Genomic DNA, 26,874 nt, shown 5'->3' on the forward strand with positions numbered 1-26,874 from the left:
ACCTAATTTATAGGACCCTTTGGAAATGTGTTTGGTTTTGCTACCTGAAGTAATAAGTTTTGTAAATTAAAGGTTTCTTGGTAGAGAAGAAAAAGTAGCAAAGATAGTGTTTGTGTGAATTTGTGTATGTGAGCTGTATGCTTTTGGGTGAGAATTAAACCCTAAATCTGTCATATGGATGTGAAAATTATCTTAGTAACGTGTAAATGTATCACTCGGCACAAAGAGAACATTTTAGTTTTCTGTTCGCTAGCTGGAAATAGTGCTTTTACAGGTTGCACCAGTGTCTTAAATACATGACAAATCTCAGTAATCACCCTGCTGTAGAGATGTATCATGTTATCTGAGTTGCAGGTATGACTAAATTTCATTCTGTGCACATTTTGTGAGTAATCTACATCTACAAAAAATGTTAGCTCAGCTAAAAATGTATCTGACAATGTTTTCGCAAGTCATATTTTTTTTTGCTACAGAAGAAAACTATGTTGAAAGTTAAGCTAGGTTAATGTGTGGTTTTTTTTGATGGTCAGAAACTCTCTGAAGGTACACCTACTTTTAACTGGATTTTTGTATTACAGTAAATTCTTCCTCAAGTTTAGATTTTCTTGATATTTCAGGCAGCTATTCAGCTAAATTCTGGAAAAATAAATACTACTTTTTCTGAACTCCAATTTGAGAATGGGCTTAGAACCAGTTATTTAGTTAATCTAAATTACATAATGGTATTTATTTCAAGAGTATGGTATTGCTTTACAGGATTGCCCACCTTCATGACTTCTGTGTAAGCCTTTGGGAGGGACTCTTATAGTCTTTGCATGGAGCTATTTAGTATGTGGTGTTATGTCTGTTATTAGATGTAAGATACTGATAGGGAAATCAGTTGGGGTCTGGCTTTCAATTCCTCTATCTGCCTCCAGAATATTTTCTCCAGAATATATTCTTGTTTCAGTCAACACCATGAGAAGTCAAGTACAGTGCCTGATTCAGGTCAAATTTACACCAAAATGAATCAAGAGAGCAGCTGTTTGCAGTAACACAGGTATTACAAGGTCTTACTGGTCAGCTTACTCTACATATGCTTCATTAAAGATTGAGATTTGAAAGAGAAGTCTACTTATAGTTCATATTAAGAAATTGTCTTGCTGATAGTTTGAGGATAGAGAGGCTACTGGAAGTAAAGTGCTGGTGTCGAGGGAAGTGAATTGTTTTCTTCTCACAGCTGGCTTAAATTTACAAATTGGAAGCGTATTGTACAGGCACATATGGCTGGATAATGAATGAAGATGATGAGCTGTTGGACAGATAAAACTGTCACATAAAGCGCCAAAACCAAGTATAAAGAAGAATTGGCAGAACACTAATTTGAAATATTTGCATTCCTATGGATTTTGCTGTTCTTGCAGCTTCATGTTACATGACTTCCTCTGACCCCCATTCCCTGGCAGCCAGAGAGTGTCTTGAGCTGTCAACAGACATGCTAAGGAGCTTGTCAGATAAGGACAGCATGTTCAGTTGGAATAGTGTTTGACAGATTAAGACCCTGGCTGTTTCACCTGTGCAAACTGTGACCTGTATTATGAATGACAATTTCAAAGCCTTTGGGCAATATTGACAAGCATGCCCTTGGAGACCATATTACAATGTCAGAACAATGTCAATTCCAGTTAAATAATTTTTTTTAATAGCAAAATAATTAAAGTAGCATCAGGCTTTTGACAGCATTCCCACAAAACCTCAGAAATCTTAGTTAAGGCTCCCACAGCACTGCGACTTGACCTTTTTATTTTTTGTTGACATAATTAAAGAGCAGTAGTTTATTTTAAACTGGTTTTTTTTTCATGGTGTAGCAGCCCTTCAGTTACAGCTTGCAGTGTTCTCCTGGGTAATAATTCATATTTAAAATGATGTTTGTAAGAAATTGAACTCTGTATGTATTTTTTAAAAGCTCTGTCCCACCAAGAGTGCTTCTGGTGGTTTTGGATTGCCTCAAACAGAATGGCTTTTTTTTTTTTTTAGCTGCCCAAACCCTGCATTTGTAGTTTTATTGACTGAAAATTCAAGTGAAATAAAAGTCCAACCCAATCTGCTAGCCTGTTTTCTTGTGAAGGTAACTTCGACACATTAATGGATAATATATCTAGCTTCTTGCAAATGAACATCTGGAACCTTGTTGATGGTCAATTCTAAAAACTCTCAATGATCACATTTCTTTCTTCTCTTCTTTTAAACACACTTGGAACAAGCCATTCATCTTTTGTCACTACTCTCTGTGAAGCAAGGTTTGTCAATTATTTTGCTCAGAAGAGAGAAGGAATGAGCAAAACACAGGTCATTCTGGAATTTGAGAAATATTTGGAAAATTTCTTTCAAGAAAGATAATCCTGCCTGAGAGTTCTTCAGGAAAGGGAGAGCTCTCAGATGTCCCTAACCTTGCATATTGAACCCAGGACAGGACCTCACATTGCAGACACTGAAACTGCTTCAGAGACGCAGGTACCCAAGAAGGACATCTGAAAGAAAGCAGGACTTTTGAAAACTGCCTGGCAGACAGCAGTCCAAAGAAACTCATTCAAAATAGAATTGCCTTTATGGAAATTTCCAATTTTGACAAATTGGTAAATGATGATGAGGAAACTTTTCATCCAACTTCTCTGACCAACTGCATCTTACTTAACCTGTGATTGGTTTAGACTTTAGCCATCTCAAATTCTCTGCCAGGCAGCCTATATGAGCTGAGCCAGCTCTTCTACTGAGGAACGAGTATCATCAGGACTTCAGGCCACCAAAATGGGTATCCCAGCAAAAGTGTTGGTATAATGCAATGGGCAAAGGCACTAATATCAATTCCTAATTTTTGGTTAGTCAATGATGCGGACATTTTCAAGTGTGTATACTTAATGGTGGACAGCTGTAGTCAGATATGGTAAACACCCCTACTCCGTATTACTTGCACTTCTTTAAGCCCTTCTACCTCAGCTTCTCAAATACAGAAAAATAAAAATGATAACATTATTTTCAGAGAGAGGTTATTCATGTTTGTAAAATCTTAAATGTCATTAAAGCACACAGTAAACCTTTCAGCTAAGATAAGGATCTATAAATCTTCTGAAATTTTGTGTATTTATTGCTTTTTCTTACTTTTTGATTTTTTTAGCATTGATATGACAGTTGAAGTAAGAAAAGGGAATCAGAAGAAACCAATGCTTGAGACCGACATGAAACATGATCTTAACTGGTTTTACTTTTACTATTTTCATAGGGCGTTTTTCTTCCTCTCTTTATTCCTAATTTTCATGACATTTTTTTCATCATTTTACCTTTGGCTTTCATATTCTGAGAAATTGGCCTAAGCTAAGTCAGCTGAGGCTTCTCTTTTAACATTTTTGACCAAGGAAAGTTAGAAATGGTGTTATAACAGCATTTCTTGAATTTCAGAGCATTTCATGTGGTGATTGCATCTACATGTCATCTTCAAGATTTTTTCCCCTAAAAGAAGCATGAGAAATAGAAACTATATCCTTACCCATTCCTGTCCATATTTGTTTAACCTTCAAAGGCAGTGATTCAGAATAACTTGAAAGCTTGCAAATAGAAATGAATCAGCCCCCACTCATCCCAACAGAGGGTTCTTTAAAAACTAGACCTTTTCAAAAGCACTAGGCTTTCATTGATTTAAGCTGTTTTGAAAGTCAGGCCTTTTAGATACATGTTTACATGTCAGTTGAAGAAAAAGATTTTTATAATTCAAATGGAAAAGTCTTGTCCTTAATTTTCCTCAAAAAAACAGACTCTAGATTGTTCATGACCGCATGTTGCATTGAACATTTTTTAGTGAGTGCATTCCTTTGACTTTTCCACAAGTACTGATTATCCAGAACTGTTTGAATCTCCAGTGGGTTAAGTGTGATAACTTGTGTTGTTCTTGACAGTATGTGAGTTATAAAAAGACTGCAACTGTGGTGCCTGCTGGGTGAATTCTGATTAGAGAGTCCATCTAAAACTGTTCTTTGTGCCTCTGAATTGTTTTCAGTGAGTTACTAGAGGGGCAAAGCAGTATGTTTTAATACAGACTTTATTTGACAAGCATGTATTCTTTCAAAGCAGTAACTGTAATATTTGTTCTAAAAAAAGGAGGATTTTTTTTTTTCTTTTCATAGGTTCATAGGTTCAAATCTGTAATTCAGGGGAGTCTTTATGGTAACACTAAGTAACAAAGAAGAAACGTGTACAAAGCTTAGGCTGCTAACACTAACAGATGGTAACAGTAATAATTCAAAATTTATTACATTTCAGCTTCTTTTGTCTTTAAGGACCAGTTTCTTTTTACATAGGGTATGAATAGAAGTTTATAAAATATGCAGCATGTTGAGAGAAAATAGGAGGCAGAAATAAAAATCTGCCAGTTCATTGCCATTGTACTTTTCTCATTTTTTTTTCACTGCCTTCCTTTGTTCTCTTTTCTTATCCTTTTTTCTTCAGTCTTATAATTTCTTGTAACTTTTCAGCTTTTCCTATCCTTTCATACCCTTTTGCAAGACATTCTGTCTCCTCCCTTCACTGTGCAATGGCGTGGCTCTTGCCTGAGGAGAAGCAGCCTGGTGGAGTGGCAGTTGTCGAGATGAACCCTCAACTTGTGGGAGAGCAACTGGTTTCATCAAAATTCTCTGCTGTCACCATTGCCTAGAGCTACACTGGTTTAAGGTAGTTTTGGCAAAAAAAATAAAAATATATATCTATATAATAAATGAAGGTGCATGATTACTTTGCATCCATTCCCATTCCTGAGGATATCAGGGATGAATTTCCCCCAGGACTTTTTATATACATTGAAGAGCTTATCTTAATTTTAGCATCCTTAAATGAAGCTCTTGCAGTTGAGGATCTGGCCATAGCAAGCCTCCTCTTCTTCCCATCCATATCCCCTCCAATACCCAAGTCGTGATCCTTCACTCCAAGGATTTGAAATGATTAATGTGCATCACCAAGGGGGATCTACAGACTGTTGTAATATCATTCAGTAATATATGGTGTTCAGTTTGTTTGTTTTCAGCTCTGTCTTCTCTGCTCATTACTGATGGGAGGATGGATCCTGAAACTTGTAGAAATAATAGGGTAGAATATGGGATGATTTTTTAATTAAAACTTAAAATACAAGGCAAGCCTGAAGATTCCATGCCCTGTAGTTTACTATATGCAAATTGCAAAGTCATTCCCATGTGTCGAATAACACGTCAGATGCAAACAACTGACAGCAATAGGGTGAAGTTACAAGAGGACCATGCTTCCAACCATTTGAGGGGTGTGTGTGCAGATTAAGGTTTGCCAAGTGACTTTGTTGGCTACAGTAGTGTTCCATCAGATTATTATTGTTATTTATAACAGTATAATTGAAATTAGCCTTCATTCCCTGCTGTGGGGATACTTGACTGTCAGTCATATTTTTGTAACAACAGTGTTTTTCATAGAATTGTAATTAAGGTTTTGTGTTGTTGGTAATAGCACAGGCCAAATTTCACAGTCCCTGCAGCCCTGTTTTACCCCCTGAAGAGTAGCTCTCCTGTCACTTTTCCATTTCATGTCAGCTGTGCCAGGTATCCATTTTGAGAGAATAATCTCTTTTTCTGGAAAGTCTCCCACAGGCAATTTCAGCCACTGGTTTTCTGGACTGCACCTGTGGTTTCTGTATGATATTTCAGCCAGACCCATACTTATCCCTGTTGAATACTAAGAAGAGTGCAGACTCAGCTCCTCTTGTTGTCCACTGACTTAACATTAATTTGTAAAATGTTTGGAGTAGAAATCAACTCAGCTTGTATATGGATGCTGCATATGGAATTACTGAAGTCTCTATCACACAAATGAACATCTCCCTGGACATGGAGGAGAACTGCAATTGTGAACTTTGTGTAACACATAATAAAAGTCACTCTTTAGCTATTGGCTTAAAAGCAGAGATGATCCTGGAAAGAAGATTTTTTTGGATAGGAAAGGCTTTATGAAGTCCTTTATTCTAATAAGCCCATCTAGTGTTCGGCTGGAGAAGGAAATTCAAGTTTCCTTAAAGTTGAGAGTACAGGAATGTGCCTCCCGCACGCTCCAGGTTCCAAAAAAGTACTCTATCACCCCATCTCTGCTTTGGGTGCAGCTGCATCCCTTTCAAAATTAGCTGCTCTCCATGCAGCCGCTCATGGAATAGCCTTGCTTTTGCCTGGTGGCTGTTAGAGCATCTGCTACCATGGGTGAGCACTTCTCATTTCTCACAATAAAGGGCAGTAGATTATACTGTTGGCCTCCATACAAGGAAAAGAAAAATCTGCCTGTGCTACCTATTTGTGAACAGGTAGCTCTTAGGAATATAGAAATTATTAGCTATCAATATTAAATAATGATTAAATATGCAAATCATGATATAGCAGCAGGGTTACTCATATAACAGGCAGCTGTATTTTTAGGAATGGGAAATTCTGGGGTAAGTCAACTTGTAGCTTGCAGCTACTTGTACTCAAATTTTTGTTTTCCAGCCACCAACTGGCTTGACGGCAGAGAATTCCTCGTGTTGACTCTCTTGAATGCAGACAGTAGTTGGCAACTGCTGTAAGAAATTTCCTGTGAGTGTGTTCTATCCCTCTTAGTGGATATCATTCCATTCTGAGCCTAATTGAAAACTGAAGATAGAAAATCGAGCAATTATTTGTCCTTGCAGTACAATATATAATATTCCGATTTCATGGCTGTCTGACTACAATGATTATGAAGAACTTTTTCTTACAGTATTTACAGTACCAGAGCAATGTATCAGGAACATTGTGTATCAAGAGAAGGAACTATCATGTTAAAATATGCGCCACTTAAAAACATACCTAATTAAAAAGCAGGATGCTGTTGAATGTTACATTTGGTGTAGTCAATAATTGCTTTGTAAACCTTTTCATGTCTTGGCTTTGAAAAAGCTATTCAGGATGAAGAAAACAGCCTTGAACTAGAAAGTCTATAGTGCGAATGATCTGCGACAACGGAGAGAACCTCTGCAACAAAGGCATTTCGTGTTTAGAACTGTACTACTGTATTAAGTTTGAAACAGCGTGGTTATATTTTCTGGAGAAATGCAAAATATGTGTGCAGTTGCTGATGGTTGTATAGTCCTTTAATTGAAACAAACTACTCAGTGGGACAAACTCTCATCTGGTAACCTCTGTGGAAGTGGGGTAGAGACCCTCAGTACTTACAAGAGGATACTGGTTAGGAGAAGTAAATAAGACAGAAAATTGTTTAAAATGTCTGATTATTTTGCATAGACAGCTTGAAGAAGTGCTATAACTTTAATGTATTTGCTTGTTTTTTCTTTTTATATCAGATAGTATTACTGAAGTCTTCACTAACATCTATGTGACCAGTTTCGGACCAGTTTCAGATACTGATATGGTGAGTTTCTGAATCTTTTTCACATATGTTAAATGATGTACGATATATACTGTTAACTTCATGTAAACTTGTATTCTACTTTTACTTACTGCGCACATTGGGAATAATTTCTCTGAAGTCAGGAAGTGCCAAATCCCAGTAGTTCTAGAGACAGAATTTGGTCTTCATGATAAGTACTTTGTGTCAGCTGTTTATTTTGCTCTGGTGAATCTTCTGGTTGACCCCACTGACTACTCTTTCTGTTATATCAGTCTTGAGATGGGTGAACTGGATTCCTCTTGGATGAAACTAGAGCGGAAGATGCACTGTAGAAGCATACTTAATGTTGCCATCAGAGTGAGGGATCTGACTGGACTCAGTCTAAACTGAACTTCTAGAAAGATGTGGCTTGGGAGCTGGGTCACCAGCATTTTTGTATTATTCTATAGACCTGTCCTTTATAGCTTGCACAACTTAAAGGAAGTTAGTGACATTAAATAAAGATAGAAACTGTCAGAATACTGCTCCAGATTACAGTTTTTTTTTTGCAGTCTCACTGCAAATTGTACACAGATTAGGGAGAACGTGTCACGTTGGAGAGAAAGATCTTCATGGGTGTAACATTTCTAAAATGAAAGAAGGGAAGGACAATCTGAGAGTTACTTTAGCTGCTCTTGCCGTTTCTGCAAGAAATTATTTCCTATATGAAATTATTTTTTAAGTGTTTTCAATGTTCATGATCATATATGAGACATATAAAATGCTATTTATGTGTGTATATATAGGTATTAAAAATTGAGTAATTCTAAAAATGGACAAATATGGAAACTTTCAGGTTACACATCATGCAAAACAGGAGACATCTTGATGTTGCCAGTTAGGCTGAAACATAACTAAATATTTCATGGTACAGTGTACATTTTAGAAGTTATTTTCCCACTGACTAACAGGTAGTCATAACTTTGAAAAATATATCCTGGAGTTTTGTGTTTGGGTTTTGTGTGTGATAGTTTCAGTTTCAAACTTTGTTTTGATTCTGAGGCCTCATATGAAAAGTCATTTCATAGGATAAATAGACATTTATTTTGGTTTTGTCACTCTAAATGTTACTGATTCTCTTATTGTCTTGTTTCATAATGAAGTTAAGTTTCCAAAATTATTCTTGTTTTATAACTAATTATAAAAAGCAAGTATCTACAGCTATATACAAAGTTGGTATGAACATCTTGACCTTGTTAGTCTGGTATCTCATAACTTCACAGTGTTCACACTTACAGTATTCCCATGGAATGGAGAGATGATATTAACCCAGTGTTAAAGATCTGGTACTGAGGCACAAGTACTGAGACAACCAAGGCTAAGCAAGTCATCTATCCTTAAATGGGAATTTAATGAAAAACTCCCTAAGCATAATCCCTGGATCCTGGAACACTTTTGGTATCAGTGTGTAAATGTGTCGAGAATGCTGGGTGCTCATTTGCACAAACACATTTCACCGCACAATAAAGGATCAGGTTGGTTGATGCTACAGCTCTAGCAGCTTTGTGCAGGAGTGTTAATCGGAACAGGGTGGCAGCTGTTACTGTAATGGGTAGGTCTGTTTACAGATAAGTAGATAGGTAAGTAAGAGCCATTTAGCTTCCAAGTTTCAGGGTTAATTTAGCTTGTTCAGTTGATAATTAAAAAATCATTTTGAAATGTATGAGCAGTCAATTAGAAAATTTCAACATGTGAGTTTGGAAATAATAGCTTCCAGACTATCACATATATTCCCTCAAACATGAAGGTGACATTAGGGTTTTTACCATGAATACTTTTTCATTTAGGTATTACATTACTGAATTGATAATGTAAGCTACTATATAGAGGGTTAACTGGTAGTTTCTTCTGTAGATGTTGGAAGTTCTGGAATATTCTCATTTTTTATGCTTCCTTCATAAAAGGCTTGGAAGAATAAGTTTGACTCTTGCCCATAACCTCCTAAATCTCCAGAGGATCCTAAACTGAATCTTGGATCTTGTCAGGTCCCAGCCCTTGAGGTTCTCTGCATTCACGGTTGAAAATGGGAAGGGGCTCATTCCCATGGGAGATGCTTAATACGTGTTTATAGTGTTGGAGAGGGAGGTGGCACACTGAAAATGATAGGTGAACAACACAGTTGTCACATGGCAGCTGATTCACAAAGTTGATACAATGTCATTCTAATCTTTGTTGTTGAATTGATAGCAATTTGTGAGGTTTCTGTTTTCCTCACTAAGTGTAGTAGTTCCCTTTAATGGCAATACAGTATCATGTGCAGTCTGTGACTCGGTATGATTGCAAGAATGTAGGTTTCTGTTCATATTACCTATATTTTTCCAGTATCACAATTTTGCCAAAAAAAATAATTAAATCCAGGGAGATTTGGTCTTTGATTTTAGGCTGGCTGAAGTTGTCGTTGATAAATTTAGGAGATAAAAGCTGAGGTTGAGGTTTTTTTCCAAATGTATTAAGAGTAAAAAATTTGTTGTGATTTAATATTTGGCTAAGTTAAGAAGATGTTACTCTCTGTTCCGCTCCAAAAGAGTCAGCTACCAAATCTATTGACTCTTGGACAGAATTCTGTAGCAAACTGTCCTTAAAATTAACTGCTGTGACTAAAATATTGGTGTATCTGTATTAGCTGTGTCATAAAAATGCTATTGTATGTCAACCACAGCATTTAACGTCAAAGGAAATGCCAGTACACAACAGGAATTTTCAACTTCATTTTGCAAACTAATGAGAATCAAGTAAGGCAAACCAAAACATGGGTTTAAACAGATTTTGCTTTTACTTTTCTGTCTTTTTGAGTTGTTACTTCTCTGAAATATTTAAGTTCAGTATTGTGATGCTATGCCTCATAAGCGTCCAACCAGATCAGTGATAAAAATTTATTTTGATGTTAGCCATAGAGAAGAGCTGCATTGTTTAGAAAACCAAACTGAAATTTGAACAGAACAATTGAAAAAGTAAGCATATGTGAGTTTCTAAAGAGTCAGAAGAGTAAATGTTGATTAAAGAAGCTAATTAAAAACATTGTAATTAGCTTTAAATATTTAAAATTTGAAAATTCTGAGGTGAAGAATAATTTTAGTTGGGTTATAATTTGTAGGATAACACGTTTAAAATAATTTATTTAAACATTATAACTAATTATTGTTCTGTTGGGTTTTTTTTAGTTAATTATTTGTAATCCAGTAGAATGCTGTCTATTTACATATGCCGATAACTCTGATGTTAGCACTGCAAGCAAGATACTTTACAGTTTATCCTGAGACTTGCTTTCTTTCCAGGGCTTTCTGACACTTTGGCTTCTAAAATTTCCTTCTAAAATGTAATAGACTGAAGTGCTGATGTCCTTGATAGAAAAAAAAAAAAAGACAAACATATTTACTCCTCAAGCAATAGTTATTGCATCACCCAGGACTGAACATAGGCATTAAAAGCCTCTATATGAGGTAAAGGAAGCCTTGCCAAGATTTTGCCAAATTTTGCCTCAGAGCAGTCTGCTGCGCAGGACTATAGCAGTCCTACAACAGGTGACAGGACCTGAATCAGTTTTGATTGAATATTAAAACTAGTAACCTTTCTAAAAGTTTTGAGTTTCAACTTTCGACCTTAGGTTTTCATTGTCTTTGGGGAGTTTACTGTGGTTACATCTTTGTTTTTCCCTATTTATTTTTATGCCATTTTTTTTTCCTAGTTTCTTGATGGTGAACCTCTGTTTTTTTACTCGATTCAAGAAATATGAACATTCTCTGTAGATACAGCTGTACCCAGCTAGTTCATCACTACACACACTTCTGCCTTCTTAGTTTTCAATTAACATTTCAAGGAGTGTTTCTGATATTTCAAATACAGCTAGAACAGAATTTTTTAATGAAGGCTGTAGGTCAAATACAGAAATGACCTAAAGGATTGTTACAGCATCTCTCACTAAAACTGAGGATGGCTCTTTAGAGACAGTTGCTGAACTGGGAACTGCATTTCTCTTTTTTTGTGTGTCCTTTTTCCAAATTCCCTCATTCCATTGTAGAATTTTTTTATACAAAACTTATTTTTTAACTGTTTTGAAGTCTAACTGTTAGCTATGGGTCCTTAGCTGGAGAAGAGCTTTAAAGGGGTTATATGATAGGTGAGTTAGGAACAATAAGGGAATGCACCAAGGTAATTTTTTCCCCACAAAGATTAAAAGCATTGCAATAATCTTACTGTAGCTTTTATTTTAACAGAAGACTAAAGTGTAAGAGGCAAAAAGAAATTATAGATGCACTTGGCTTTCTTGGCTGCTGGAGAGCATATAGGTTATCTTTTTATGATTCATAAGGTCTGAAAAGTCAGTAAATTGGTTGCGCTGTTCCCTTTTACTCTCATGCCTTTGGAAGTGAAATGCATAGGCTGAAATTTTGCTGAGGATATCTTGTGTGATCTCTTGCAGAATTTCTGTCCTTTTATTCTCTTAGGATGGCTTGTTCCCCTGTGCAGCATCCTGCCAAGTGGGTCAATATTGGAAATTGATTTGTCAGGGGCTGTGTCCAAGCCCTTCACTGACATTAGCTGTCAATGTACCTCTTGTTTGGATTCCTGCCCCTTGCACCAGGCGTCCATTGTGTTTCTGGGTTGCTCTTTCTCCAAGTCTGAATAAAAAAGGGTAATGAAAAGTGTTTACATTTTCAGTGACAGCGCTGTGAATGATATCCTGCAGTCTCTTTTCTAAGTAATCCCTATTTGTGTCTTTTGTATTCCTCTCTTATCCCTCTTCAGTGCTTATTTTAGACTCAGAGTTCATTCTGCATCAGGTCTGTGGAAAGAAAAAGAGAGAAATTTGTTCAGAGAAGGACCTTTTTCATAAATGAACATAAATAGGAAGACATTGTCTTCCCTAGACACTATCATTCAAAGTGGTTAAACACATTTTTTTGCAGATCTTTAAAAATATTTCATGTTTAGATTAAATGCTTAGACAAAAATGAGTGAAGCTGGCAGATGAAGCAGAAATAAAAGGCTAGAAATGAGTTCTTCACATAGAGGAAAATCATGCAACAATACCCTAGGAATATACCAGACATTCTTATAGTATTAGAGGTTGTATATATGTGGCAGACATTACTTATGTATTTAAAAATGCATACATGTTTGAAATGGAGTGGTGGTATGGTGTTCAGGTTTTTAATAGGGCTATTAAGGACTTTGATGAAAAATAACCAACAGTGCAGTTTGAAACCACGACCCTCCTTCTAAGAGAGCTTATTCAGAATATTTTCAAGAGTTCTGTTCGCTGGTATATAAGATTCACACCTCCCAAAGGTCTGAAAGGAATTTCTGGCCATCTGCCATTTCATTCTACGTTCTGTGTTTTGTACACACCAGAAGGTGAGTTTTGGTAAAGAGCAAATAGACACAGTTTATACATCTGTGCGATGAGATTTAAAGTTAGATACACAGCTAATGAAGTACTTCTACAGAGCCTGAACACTGTGACACTGAAGGGTTTTGGGGGAGAAGAGAATTGCATCCTGGACTCTTTCAGTTTATTTTAGAGAGAAGTGAGGTGGAAACATCAGAAACATTGTTTGTCCAATATGCTAGACAGGCCAAGGTAAAGCCAAGCAGTGTACTTCAAGAATTATGGGGTTTTGCAGACTGTTTTAGTGTGTTAGCCCTTGCGTATGCCATTTACACCATGCATACATCTATTCCACAGAGAATAAAATGACCGAGATAAGAAACCAATTATTTGATCCCCCCCACTGTAAAGCTATTTCATCATTCACTCAAAAGCTAGAATCCAAATGCTTAGTAAGGAAGTTTAGTAAATCAGTTTGCAGAAGTTCAGTCACAAACTTGCACTCACTAAACCCACAAATATCACATGATAACAAGAATGCATATACTCGGAATATTATTTTGGATTGAATAACTGGGTTTTTTTGAGTCTCCTGTATAAAACAAATTCTTGGTTTTCTTAGAAGTAGTTTTTATACTTGCATACCCAACCATGTTAGTATTCAGCAGTACTCCTCGTATACTAATATTATTCATGTTTTTAAGCTAAACTGAAAGAAAAATTACTCATTGCCTTAAGGTAGATATGATACCAAGAATGATCTTTTAAATAACTAAAATTAAGAAATCATACTAATGTAAAAATAAATATTAATATAAAGCCCTTATATTTGTATGTGAGATTTAGGTCCATGAATATTATGCATTTATCTTATCAATGTATAAACCACAGTATTTCTGACTGTCTTGAAGGAATCAATAAAAAGATATGTGTGACATTTACCCTTTCCTTTTTACTTTTTTTTTTGTATTTGCCTTTTTAAAGTTTCATATTTTACAACACTTAAAATTTGTTTTCATGGTTATATATGTGTGTCAGTGTAACAGTGGTTAAAGCCAAACTTTCTGTAGAGAATTGACTGAGTAAAATCTTTACAAGTAGGGAATGAGGAAACTTGGCCAGAACAATTTACTTAACAAAATGCTGTGTTCCAGAGGGTGCTTAATAAAATGTTCAGTCTGCTCCACGACAGTACTGCATGATAATGGACACTAGCAATTTTTGAGATGTTTGGAACACTTTCATCTTTACTCCAGATGGAAAAAACTGCCAAAATCTGCCAACCATTATGAGAGGATGAGAGTGCATTTTTGTTGTTTGAACTTTTCCCATACAAATCTGGCCTTAGAAAAAAAGAAGATGGCCACGTAGTGAGAGGGATTGCTTATACTTGGGTCAGTAAAATCTTTTCCCAGAGATACTAGTATCTTTTTTTTACTGTTGTCATGGTTTAGAGCTAGCCGGTAACTCAGCACCATGCAGCCGTTCACTCACCCACCTTCTTCCCTCCTTTTCCCAGGGTGGTATGGGGAGGAGAATCAAAAGAATGTCAACCCCACAGGTTGAGATAAGAACAGTCCAATAACTAAAATAAATCAACATATAGCGATAATAAAAGGAATACCCATAATACCAATACTACTAATAATACGAAGCAACAGGAGAAGTAATAAAAGCTCAGAAAACACTAGTAATGCACAATAAAATTTGTCACTACCTACCAGATGATATCCAGCCCAGCCTGGGCAGTGATTGGTCCCCCCATTTTATATACAAGGCATGATGTGCTGTGGTGTGGAACGTAAGCTGTTACAAAACGTACTTGAAATATTGTGTTTAATTGTACCCTGTTCCAGTCCAGCTGAGAAAGTACCTTTCGAGGCACAAATCAGTAGGAAGCATTCACTTGCTTAGAAATGATCACAGGAGTCATTTATAGCCCTGAAAGTATGCTCTTGTGATTTTGTAGAGATACTGTAGTATATACTGACTGAGTGGTGGGTAATATCCAGTAACAGCATAGATTTTTTTTCATATAGGAAAATATCTGCAGATTGCATAAAATGAGTATCAGGTATTAAATTGAGGGTTTTTTTCTAGAGTCCAGATTTGTTTCTGATACAATGTTAGTGTTGCTTGGAAAGTAAAGGTTACACAGCATTTACCACAAAGTAGTACATGTATGGGATAGGAAATAGCTATAAAATCTTTATCTAGCATCTTTTGATAAATGCTGGCATTATATCATATCAGTTTTATTCAACATACTTTAATAGTTGCCTGTGTTTTAATTTGTTTTGTATCTTAATCACCATAAAGATATTGATGATCATAAGCAGAATAGATCTGGTTCTGAAGGGGACATGGGATTGATTAATATAGTGCTGGGATGCAAAAGGCATACATTGTATTCTGCTTTTCATAATCACTCAGTAAATGGACTGGGACAAGTTAATTTCATCTCTGTGTCTTGATTTCTCTTCAAACAAAATTGAGTTCCCAATACTTTCTTTGAAAAATGTACTGAGGTTTATAGGAAGATAAGTTATTTAAGAACTATGTGAGATTTTATTGCTGTTATGGTAAATGGGAGAAGAAGGTTTTTGTTCACACCAAACCTTGGTTTATTCTGTGCTTCCACCTTCTAAATGGGTTATTCAGCAAATAAAGATTTCCAACATGGATTGGATGGAGAGATTAGAATTACCTGTGAATCAGTCAGAGATTTATCAGTGGGATCATTCAAGGTTGCAGTTCACATTCTCTCCTGCTTATTTTACTTCCTAAGCAGTTGCCATGCATCAGATTTGGTTTTCTGAAATGTTGTTTTGATTTAGTGGCATTTCATGTTTGCCTTTTTTTCCCCTGTTTTATATGTCCTGTAATTCTTTTTACGTATGCTGGAAGACAGTGAAGAAGTGGGACCTTTGAAATTCTTTATTGATGGAAACATTACCAAAACTTAAGATTTATATTCTAATCATTTATATGCGGGGGTATTTGTCAAAGGAGCCTGGAGGACTTGCCACTCACTTCTGTTGAATTTCAGTGGCATTTCAGTCTTGCTCCCTCAGGCTCTTCTTTCCACTTCTTTATACCTCAAACATCAATCTTATCATATATAGCAATGATTTTTTCGCAAAGCCCCCCAAACAGAAACAACAAGGAGGCTTTCAGTACAATTGTTTTCCTTGAATTACCTGATATTTCTAGCTAGATTTTATATATTCCTCCTGCTTCAAGCACACTGTTCCTTCTACTCCTAATCCTCCATGATTTTATGCATTTTTTGGCTTTCCATGGTTTACAACTAAATGGATAGATAAACTGGAATTTGTAAATATGAGTTTAAGTCACTTGATATTTAGCAAATAAACCAACATATGAATCAGCAAGTAAAACAGGATACTTGAATGTGATCTATTGTAAAAAAAATGGCAGACTCTTTGTCATGAGGCAGTGTCTCTGGCAGTGATGAGAGACAGTAAAAGATCTGGTATAATGTCAATGAAATTAATGTTTTAGAAGTCATAACTTTGTATTTCACAGATATATTTTCTAAAATATTATTAGAGGTAATAGTAACTAGCATTAAAGAAATTAAAACAAAATAATTTTCAGTGTACTGTAGTGTTAGTTTTATTCAGTATTTGTTTTAGTGACTATAATTTTAATTATAAAAATTGAAAAATTGCATTTTAGTAATGTGAGACCACTTGATATGGCTAAAAATTGTGCTTGTAGTTTTGTCAGATTAGTTTATAAGTATCCCATTACATCATTCCAGAAAGATGTCCTGAAGCACCTGTCACAGTTCCTAATGACAACTGCTTTCTCTCCTTCCCTGACATGCTCCTTCAGGTATCAGGATTCTCTTTCCTTTATTCCTTATGCTCATCTTAGCCACTGGCCCTGACCTGGAAAATGCAACTCACAGCTCCTTGGCTCACAGACCAAAGGAGCTGAAAAGGGCTGTCACATCTCACTGTCTATGCAGCAGTCCTTTTATACCGCCATATGATTTACTGAGAAAGAACTTAAGCCTTGTTAATCAGCACACAAGGGAGCCAGCAGAAAGTGATGGGCACTGATAAGTTCTTGAAATCACTTGATTATTTTGTATTATTTAAATTTTATCAGGATTTTTTCATTCAAAGATAATTTACTCAAAAACGGTTCGTGTAAACTCTAACATTTACAGTGTTATTGCAATACTACAGACTGTTGTAACATACTAATATTTTGAAACAGTGGGTCCATTTTGCACCTGTGCAACAAAGTGAAATTGCACCAAGGTTGCATTTGCCAATACACAAAATACAGTTTGCTTCCAATAAAGTTTGTAAGCTCTTCCATTTGCAATTTGTATTCTGTGCTGACAGTAGCAAACCACTAAATGCATTTACAGGTCCAATTTGAAGTTAGTTGATGAATTTTTATTATCAGTGTTTAATCAGTGTCTTTTTTTTTCTTGCACATTTAGAAAAGCTACAAAATCCAGCAGATGGGATACCCTGTGTCTGGTCTAGGTCATCAGTCTGTTTCCGCTTACAACCTTTTTTCCAGACTGTGCTTCCTTCCCAGTATAAGGCATCAGAGTAAAGTTCAGTGGACAGTGTCACCTGTTAATCATGAGCTATTGTTCCCTACTTATCTACTTCTATTAATAAAATCCATACCACTGCAGAGCCTTACTTTCCTGTTTGGAAAAATCTTCCTTATATCACTCTGCTTCAATATATTGTGCCCTTTATGCGTAGACTTATTTCCTTCCTTCCAGTCTCAGCCATTCTCCTGTGCTCTTGAAATGGTGGGTTATTCTCCTTCAGGTGCATCTGCTGCAGGAACCATTTAATACTCTTCCATTCAATATTCTTTTTCTTACATCTTAATGTAAAATAGCTGTGTTCTTTAAAATTACCTTTGTCACATATACTGTCTGCATCAGGTATGTAAATTAAAGATAGGAATGGAGCAATATACAAACAACAGCTAGCAATCATGAAGAAGAATGTCATACCTTTAATAATTGACTTCCTATTTATTATTCTCAGAATTATACAATTTTGTGTGATGTTTGTTCTCCCTTGACAATTTTACCAAAGGAATTTTTGCAAGCAGAGCTTTTCTACTTTGGCCTTAAAAATGCAGGTTAATGTTTTGTTGCATCAAAACCAAGCATATCTTTATTCCATTACAGGAATACACAATAGATGTTTTCTTCCGTCAGAGATGGAAGGATGAGAGATTAAAGTTTAAGGGCCCGATGAACATTCTTCGATTAAACAACTTAATGGCAAGCAAAATCTGGACTCCAGATACATTTTTCCACAATGGGAAGAAGTCAGTGGCTCATAATATGACGATGCCAAACAAGCTTCTACGAATCCAAGATGATGGCACTCTCTTGTACACCATGAGGTAAGTCTTTTCATCTGTTCTCTACCTAACCTATTTTTTTAAGTGATTTTTCAAGATAACAACTTGATTGCAGTAGTACTGTCCTTTGTTTCATTTCTGTCCCAGCAGAAAGAAAGCTAGGAAAACACATTTTGTTTATAGTTTTGTTACAAGTATGTTGGCTGATTATCAGTTGAGTCAGTTTTCCTACATGTTTCTCAGATTTCATGCCTCTATAATGTATTAAAAGATACTGAACACCTGCATAAAATGCTTTGAGACCTTCAGATGAAATCAGTGTGTAAGAACTCTTAAGAATACTCAAAGTTTGTCAAGTCCATCTCAGAACAATTAAAATAGTACATGTTAATTGCCTGCTACTGCACCCGTTGCACCAAACATGTGAGTCCTTAAGCAAATTTACTATTAAGATCAGTGGCAATAAAAAATAAAGAGGAAGAAGAAAGGGTTAATAAGGCCTCAAATTCTTTCCAGCAAAAGCTGCAGGGAAAATGTGTTTTACTCTGTAATAAATCTATCTTTATATCTAACTACAATATTTTACTTAGAGTTTTATTTTTTGAATCCTGTATATGATTAGCAGCTAAGATAAACATTTAGATGGTAAAATGTATGAAATTTGCTTATAAAATAATTTATGAAAAATTATAAATATTATGTTTCCATAGGCATAAGCAGCAGTTGTATAAGACTGATTTCTTCTTTGATTATTCTTTCTGCACTAATGTTACCTATATGAGTTTTCTGGAAAATTCTTATCCAAACTTCCAGAAACATTTTATTAGTTTCTTTTTTTTTTTTTTTTTTTTTGGGGGGGAATATTTAATAAATTGAATTTGTTGTAAATACAGACTTAAAATTCCCAGGCTAAGGAAAATATAAAATGTGAGCTGTAAAGCAAGCATGAAGCATGTACTGTGCATTTTTTCCCATGCAGCAATACCAGCATCTCTTAAGCCTGATTTACTGCACAACACACTTATAGTATTGGGTGTTGATGGGTAGACTGTTAATAATGTTGAATGATGTGGTATTTGGAGAGTTTCAGAAAGTTTTGCTGGAAATAGAGACCCCCATTTATAGTATTTTTGCTTGGGCTCAAATCAATATTTGCAATTGTATTTGTATAAATTAATTGAAATTCTCTTCCTTCAGAAGGCATTGTAGTCATATGCTATAAATAATATGAAATACTGTTTGAAAGCATGATGATTTTTTTTTAGAAAACAAAAGTTTGGACATGCCAACTAGAATTGACTAAGCTTTTTCCTGACTTTTATGTATGTTGCTTCTGAGCATATGAGATTAATGTGTAAACTGTTTTCATTGTCTAGATTTTCAACAGCCATTTTTATCTGTATATTTAAAATCATAGTGTGATTTATATCAGGGGCTCACGCAGTTCTTTCACCTTCCACTGTTTGCTGGCTCATCTCTCTCTGCCCCTTGACTTCACTTTTCTGTGGAGTGGGGGAATAGTAATATGTAATATTTTGGGATAGAAGGGTGGGAAAACATAGTGGGGAATACAATGACTGTGAACCACTGGGAGTACAAGGAGGATGTAGCTGACTTTTGAGGCTGGATGAAGAGGAATGAAGACATCCAGAAAAAAAAATCTCTAACCAGAGAAGACTTGCGAGATAGGAAGGAGAAATAGAGTTTTGTATTGTTTGTTTGTTTCTTTTAAAAATAACAAGAAAGAAAAGTCTATCAAAATCCTTCTTCAAACTTTTTTTTTTTATTAATCCCTATATTTGATACTGAAACATTGGTGGGATTTTTTTCACAAAAAAAGCAAAAGTGAATGAATTGTTAATTTATTGTCGTGATTATACATGCATAAAAATAATAATAGCAAGTAAGACGGAGAATGAGCAGTATTGGCAATCTTTTCAAAGAACACAAATGGGGTTTTGTCTATGTCAGCCACATCTTCAAACAGAAAAAAAAAAGCCCCAGGAAACTATGGAGCACAGTCCTTTGGCAAGTTAACTGTATTTATGTGCTTTTGTAAGGAGCCTTTGAGAGCCATATAATCACACATGTACCTCAGAATATTATGAGAAGAAAATGACTGTTCTTAACAACCTGCAGTTACATGGTTACATAACTTATATTTTCATTTAAATGGCCTTTGCTCAGAGTTTTGAGGTCAGTTCTTTCAAGTTTTTGATGTGATAAGGCAATGCCTTCCAAAGGAACACATAAAAGGGAAGAAGCAAGAGCTGATTTAAATTTTAATTAGTTTAATGTAACATTTCAATTTCATCTCCTAAACCAGCATGAACTCTGTTCATTTCTGTTGAAGTGATTTTCTTGTACTGTTAACTGACTTAAATGCACAGCGGTCTTTTGCCTTTTAGGCTTACAGTCCAAGCTGAATGTCCAATGCACTTGGAGGACTTCCCTATGGATGCCCACTCATGCCCATTGAAATTTGGCAGCTGTAAGTATATAATAAATTTAGCCTAGGTTAGTGAATACCTAACATTTCCCACCATCACTTTGTTTCAGCAAGTTGTTGCATGGGAGGCTTAAACACAAAACGGTTCTTTTTAAAAGGTTTGTAACCTGATATACCAAAATCTCTTTGTGTGGTGTCTTCTAATGTATTTTAAAGCTTTCCTGACTCCAGTTAACAATAAGCACTATACACCTAGTTCAGCATTTTATTCCAGGGTTGAAACCATACTGATGAATGCAGACCTGGGTGCATGTAGCCCATGATGTATTAACGAAGAGCAGATTAAAGACTTCAAATAATGGGTTGGTTTTTTTCATTTATTTAAACACTTACTTTCTCTATATTGCTAGTGAGATTTGTTTTTTACATTCTTTGTCAATGAAAGCTTCTTGTGTTAAAATGTTTCACTTCTTAGCACATCTGCATGTTATAAACAGGTGAGATTTGATCTCAGTAGTTACTACTTTAACAGCAGCCTAACTCCATTTATCTGTACTACAGCCTTTCTTCTTCTTCTTCATGAACTAGAATCACATTATTTTTATGTCCTGGATTTTGTACACTGGAAGGTTTTCTTTTTTTCTTTGCCTGCAGTCTACATTCTCTGCTGGGCCCAGGAAAGACAATGTTGTTTTTTTTAGGAAACCAGTTATTACCTTTAAATTCTGGCTCATTTTACACCACAGGTTACAAAACTGGTGGTAAGGTGCCACTAAGGACAGCGTTAATCAGGTGAACATTGTCAGGGCGTTATGCACACTCCCTCCCATAACCCTGGCATACTTTTCCTTGGAGTTTGAAGCAGATTAAACCAAGCCTGTGTTTCTGATGATGCTTCCACACTAGAGGGAAAACTTGTCTGTGGAGATAAAAGATCATTAGAACTAATAATATTTGTATCATGGAGCATTACCCACCCCTAAATATTTTATATATATAATACAGCTTAACTAACACTAGAGATGTTAGCTGAAATCAGCTGCTAATACTTATTTATATGTATGTGCACAGCAAAGTATGTTTGATTTATAAGGTATGGTAAGAAAAAAGACTTCTATGTAGCCTTATTTGGTTGGGTCTTTTTTGCTTACTAATTTGTTCTTTGTTCTGTGTCCATGATTTCTGGTTTTCTGGTAAGAAGGAAAATTAACGCTGTAAGCAATGTGACTTTAGAAAATCTGTCTTTCATTTCCCTCATACTCACCTGTGCACATTCAGGGGGCTCTTATTTCTGTCCATTTGGAATAGCTTCGCACTCATTTTATTTCTTTACCAACAACTCATTTCTAGACTGCTGTGCATTTTTTAGCTCTTATTCTGGGATAGAACTTGAATGATGAATAGTCATAAAAATAAGCAGGAATCCTGAGGATTTTGGTTTAGCTGAGACAAGTTTGCCAGTGATGTATATTTGTTGCAGCTCTTCCTATGCTGCTACTCTTACATTGCTAGGAGGATCACAAGCCTGTTATGTGTGTCTGTTTGGGTGGGGATTTTTTATACATAGGAGAAAAGCCAAACAGAATGTTTTGGAGAAATCGTAGCTTAATAAATAGCTTCACAGCCTTTCTTTATCCTCACCATAAAATCTAGCCAACAGTGGGGAGTATTGGGACAAACCAGTAGTTGGCAATACTGTTGGTTTACATTGAAGCAGAGGTCTTCCTGTGGGAAGCTGGAAAGATAGGAGGGAATTGTTAAAAATCTCCACATGTAATCTACGGCTACTTGCATGAAAAAGCTTCTTTCTGGGCCTTCAGATATTTCTCAAGCAAAAATGTTTGCATCCCACCAGAAATGAAATGTTGCTGCTTCTTTCTTTCTTTTTTTCTTTTTTCTCCCCACTGCAGTACAGTTATAAGACTTAAAATGTACTTGTCTCAGTCAATCAAACTGAACACAAAGTTTCATCCATCAGTGGTTTACCACTTTCCTTTCATTTTCCATTTGTTAGTAGGGTGTTAGACTGGAAAACCTAGCAACACATACTCAATTATTTTCTTTTTTACTTATGGAGAGGCATTTATTTAAAATTTAGTTTAAAATAAACTATTTAAAATACAGTTTTGATTTGCTTTAATTCTAGTTTATTTTGACAGACCCTAGGCTAAATGCGTGTACTGAGACAGCAAGCAGCCTGCTTAGTATCAGTGTGTCCCACAAACAGATGTTATTTGTGCTGTTTAAGAGGGTAAAATTTAAGAGGGTACACAGGGCAAGTCATGGAACAATTACAGGTTTGTTAATGGCATTATCACTGAACATGACTTCCTGTGTTTATTTACAAATTTCAGTTAATATTAAAATGCTTATGGTACAATCCCAAAGTGGAGAGTGGGGACAATAGAAAGGCAGAACAATATAGGAATGAATTTTCAGAAATGTTGTACATTCTAAATCTTGCACTATGATTCTTTTTTCATCTGGTTTACATGGTTTTAGGATACATATAATACCTGATCTCTGACAAGTTCTTTTAGCAGTGTAGAAGATATGTTTGTAATTTAGAAGCAGTAAATTGTGGTTGACAAGATCACAAAGGAGTGCCCTGTTCCCATGCTGCAATAGCGTTTACCCTACAGTAAAGCTATTTTAAATGTCAAAGCATATTTTTCCCATATAATTGTAAGTTTATGGTGTCAGCCTTTTTTTTTAAGAAAAAAAAGAAAGTAGCTCTTCTAATTCTGAGTTTTGATAGAAACTTTAAATTTCTGACAAAATATTTTATCTTATTTCCCACAGATGCATACACAACTTCAGAAGTGACATACATTTGGACTTATAATGCTTCAGATTCAGTGCAGGTGGCACCAGATGGCTCAAGATTGAATCAGTATGATCTTTTAGGCCAAACAATTGGAAAAGAGACTGTTAAATCTAGTACAGGTTAGTAAAAGTAATTTTGACAAAGAAAGGCATTAACTTGTCTATGAAGAACATAGGCGTTGCTGATGGTGTTGAAAGGCTTCTGAAAAACACTTGCAAAATGTGAGATGCTAGGCAAAGTCTATTAATGTATGGTAAGTAACACATAGCAGCACTTTACTGACTCTTTCAAGTTAATAAGTAAACTGGTGATAGCAAAGGTGATCTTGTCCCTGGTAACTGTTTTTTTAATGCTGTATCTGGAGCTTAGCCTTGAATCCTAATGTTTTTAACCCAAGACTGGGATAATTATTTAATTTCTTGTGATAAATGACACTTTTTGTCCACTAAATGGTGAAGCATACAAGTTTCAGCCATTTTTCCCTTCCATCATGTTTTTGGCATTAAACATTCTACCAGAGTCTAGACTGTGTTCCTACATATGCCAGGCTGTAAGGGACCCCCATGATTGCCTTTTGACTGAGATTGAGTTCTCAGGGTGCCTTTGTGTGAGCACAGAATGTTGTTCATGGGCAGAAGCCTGCAAGACTAAAGCTCTTGTCAGGGCGTGCAGAGCTCCTGTAAATTTCTGAACACTGATCTTCCTTGGAGCTCAATGGGAATAAGATGTAGTTGTGCTCAAAAACTTTCTTATGTTCTGCGGAATGCTTTCTACTACAAAATATGTTCTGTGCAATTTAACCCTAGCACATTTAGTTCACATAAACATAGCAAACTCTTTTTTTACCAAAGAAATGGACTTCCTTAAGATGATAACATTTTATTTCATTATATTTTGTTTGTTTGTGGCTCCTAGGTGAATATACAGTAATGACGGCTCATTTTCACTTGAAGAGAAAAATTGGTTATTTTGTCATTCAGACTTATCTGCCCTGTATCATGACTGTGATTCTCTCTCAAGTGTCATTCTGGCTGAACAGAGAATCTGTACCTGCCAGGACAGTTTTTGGTGAGTATACTTGGCACTGTTAGCTTTGTTTGCAGCAGATGAAGCTGTTAGGAAGCATTTCTGAAGTATGCTTGGTAAAGGCATTTTTCATCCAAATTGGTGTGCTTGTAGAATGACTCTTTCTAGTCCAAATGAGTTTCAACTACAGCTCACAGATCTTCTGAGAATCCTGAAGGTTTTTTTGAAATTAGTGCTTAGGAGAAAATTGTCCTTATATATGCGACTCTTTTGAGAGGAAAAAGTTTTCACAAAATAGAAAGACAATGTTTCTATTTAAAAAGTAAATTTAGATTATTTTCTGAAATGTCTTTCTTACCTTGATTTTATATGAATAATATTTTCATACTTGGTAGATAAGCACATTTCTAAATATAATTTTTAAATTAAGCAAATTAAATTTGAATTTGTTGAATTATTTGAATGTGTTAAACTTTTCAAGCTGCAGTTGTTTAAAATTAACCCTATTCTGGGAGTGTGGGCAAACCCTTCCCACTAATTCAAATTGGAATGTACTACAAGGCAGTGAACAGCATCAGCAGTGCAAAATGTTGTTTCTCTTACAATAAGGTTTTGCTTTCTTCTTTATTAAAGCAAAGTAACAAATGCCTTTCTTATTTACATAACCTAAAGTTATTTTAATTTGTTTGTTTTTAAAGAAAAAGAGACTAGCACAACAAAAGAGGGAAAGCAATGTCTGTGTGAAATAAGCCATCAGAAATGCTGCATAAATTATATGATTAGTCATCAGTAAACACTATGCACTCTTCAAAAAATAGGTCAAACTCACTTTCTGTCTCTCCTTGTAGAGAAAATGCCACACAAAGCATTGTGAAAATTGTAGATTCTAACATGAGCCTTATTGAAGGCAGATGAAATGGATCAGTGATTTTAGTGGGACCAGAATTCTGCCACGTTTTCCCAGGCAGTTATCTGGCCGATTTTTATCTTTTTTTCTGTCTTTCTTTGAAATCTTCTGTGAATGTGTCCATTTCTGCTTATCAAAATTCACATATTTATTTTCCAGCCTTGCAAATATACTGCCAAATCGTTCTGTATCTCTGACTTTTCCCATTGTACTCCCTCCTGTACATTTAATGCAGTGTAACTGGTCTGTCCATAAAAAGTCTCACATCTTATTTTCTTAAAATGCCCTTTTTGTTACTGTGTCATCAGTAACAAGGCTTTAGGACAGTTTATATGAAATGTTGTGTCCCTTCCTGCATACCTCTTTCTTTCTGATTTTTTTTTTTTTTTTTAAATTTATGGTGTTTTCTTTGGAAATAAGCAATACCTGCATGGTAGCCTGCTGTTTTATTCTCCTGGGGGTTTAGCATAATATGGCTAATAAACAGTGTCCTGTTTCAGGATGTCTTGAGGGAACTGGGTAAGATGGCTGCAAGAGCAGAATCACACCACCCAGTGACATAAAATCTAAAGTATGTGTACTAAGCACAATGGGTATATTGAGGAAATAGCAATTTCTATGCTAGCATTTTACTGCTGCCACACAGACAAGGCCCTCATGCACCAGTCAGGGTTCTGTCCCATTCAGGCCAGCTTAGACTGGTACCCTGAACCCAGGAGAGCAAGACATGTCCAGGCTCTGTCTGATGGAGCAGAATAACCCCTGTATACAGCGTTTGCACCTTGGGCTTAGCCTTTGGCACTGGGTTGGAGATCCCCTGAGGAACTATTTCTAAATGTTCTTTTGCATTCTAGATGAGATTGTCAGCATAAAATGCTGATGGCTTCTCTAGTGACATAGCCCCAGGCAAATCTCCTAGTCTTCATACTTACTGGAAGCAATTGTCACTGCATCAAAAGAAGTGTGACCAGCAGGTTGAAGGAAGTGATTCTTCCCCTCTGCTTTCATGAGATCTCACTTGCAGTACTGAGTGCAGTTCTGGTGTCCTCAACATAAAAAGGACATGGAGCTGTTGGAGCGAGTCCAGAGGAGGGCCACGAGGATGATCAGGGGATTCAAGCACCTCATGTATGGGGACAGGCTGAGAAAGTTGGGGCTGTTCAGCCTGGAGAAGAGAAGGCTGCATGGAGACTTCATAGCAGCCTTCCAGTATCTGAAGGGAGCCTATAAGGATGCTGGGGATGGACTCTTCATTAGGGACTGCAATGATAAGACAAGGAGTAACAGGTTCAAACTTAAACAGGGAAAGTCCAGGTTAGATATAAGGTTGTGAGGCACTGGAATGGCTTGCCCAAAGAAGTGGTGAATTCTCCATCCCTGGCAGTGTTCAAGGCAAGGTTGAACAGAACCTTGGGCAACATGGTCTAGTGTGAGGTGTCCCTGCCCATGGCATGGGGGTTGGAACTAGATGATCTTAAGGTCCTTTCCAACCCTAACTATTCTATGATCCTATATTT

At 36.0% G+C, this 26,874-nt stretch overlaps 1 protein-coding gene across 3 annotated transcripts in view; it reads left to right on the plus strand.

Moving 5' to 3' along the window:
- The window catches only part of GABRA2 (gamma-aminobutyric acid type A receptor subunit alpha2), a 59,807-nt gene that overhangs the window by 19,675 nt on the left and 13,258 nt on the right, over nucleotides 1-26,874 (plus strand). For all 3 annotated transcript variants that reach the window (XM_061346150.1, XM_061346151.1, XM_061346149.1), the window contains exons 4-8: nucleotides 7,355-7,422; nucleotides 17,970-18,190; nucleotides 20,557-20,639; nucleotides 23,400-23,543; nucleotides 24,340-24,492. In XM_061346150.1, coding sequence (XP_061202134.1) covers nucleotides 7,355-7,422; nucleotides 17,970-18,190; nucleotides 20,557-20,639; nucleotides 23,400-23,543; nucleotides 24,340-24,492 — 669 coding nt within the window. The remainder of the gene's footprint in view (nucleotides 1-7,354; nucleotides 7,423-17,969; nucleotides 18,191-20,556; nucleotides 20,640-23,399; nucleotides 23,544-24,339; nucleotides 24,493-26,874) is intronic.

Source organism: Neopsephotus bourkii, unplaced genomic scaffold (genome assembly GCF_033783945.1).
Source record: "Neopsephotus bourkii isolate Nb327-2 ecotype Australia unplaced genomic scaffold, CSIRO-AGI_Nbou_v1 NB_259, whole genome shotgun sequence".
Taxonomy (NCBI): Eukaryota; Metazoa; Chordata; class Aves; order Psittaciformes; family Psittacidae; genus Neopsephotus; species Neopsephotus bourkii.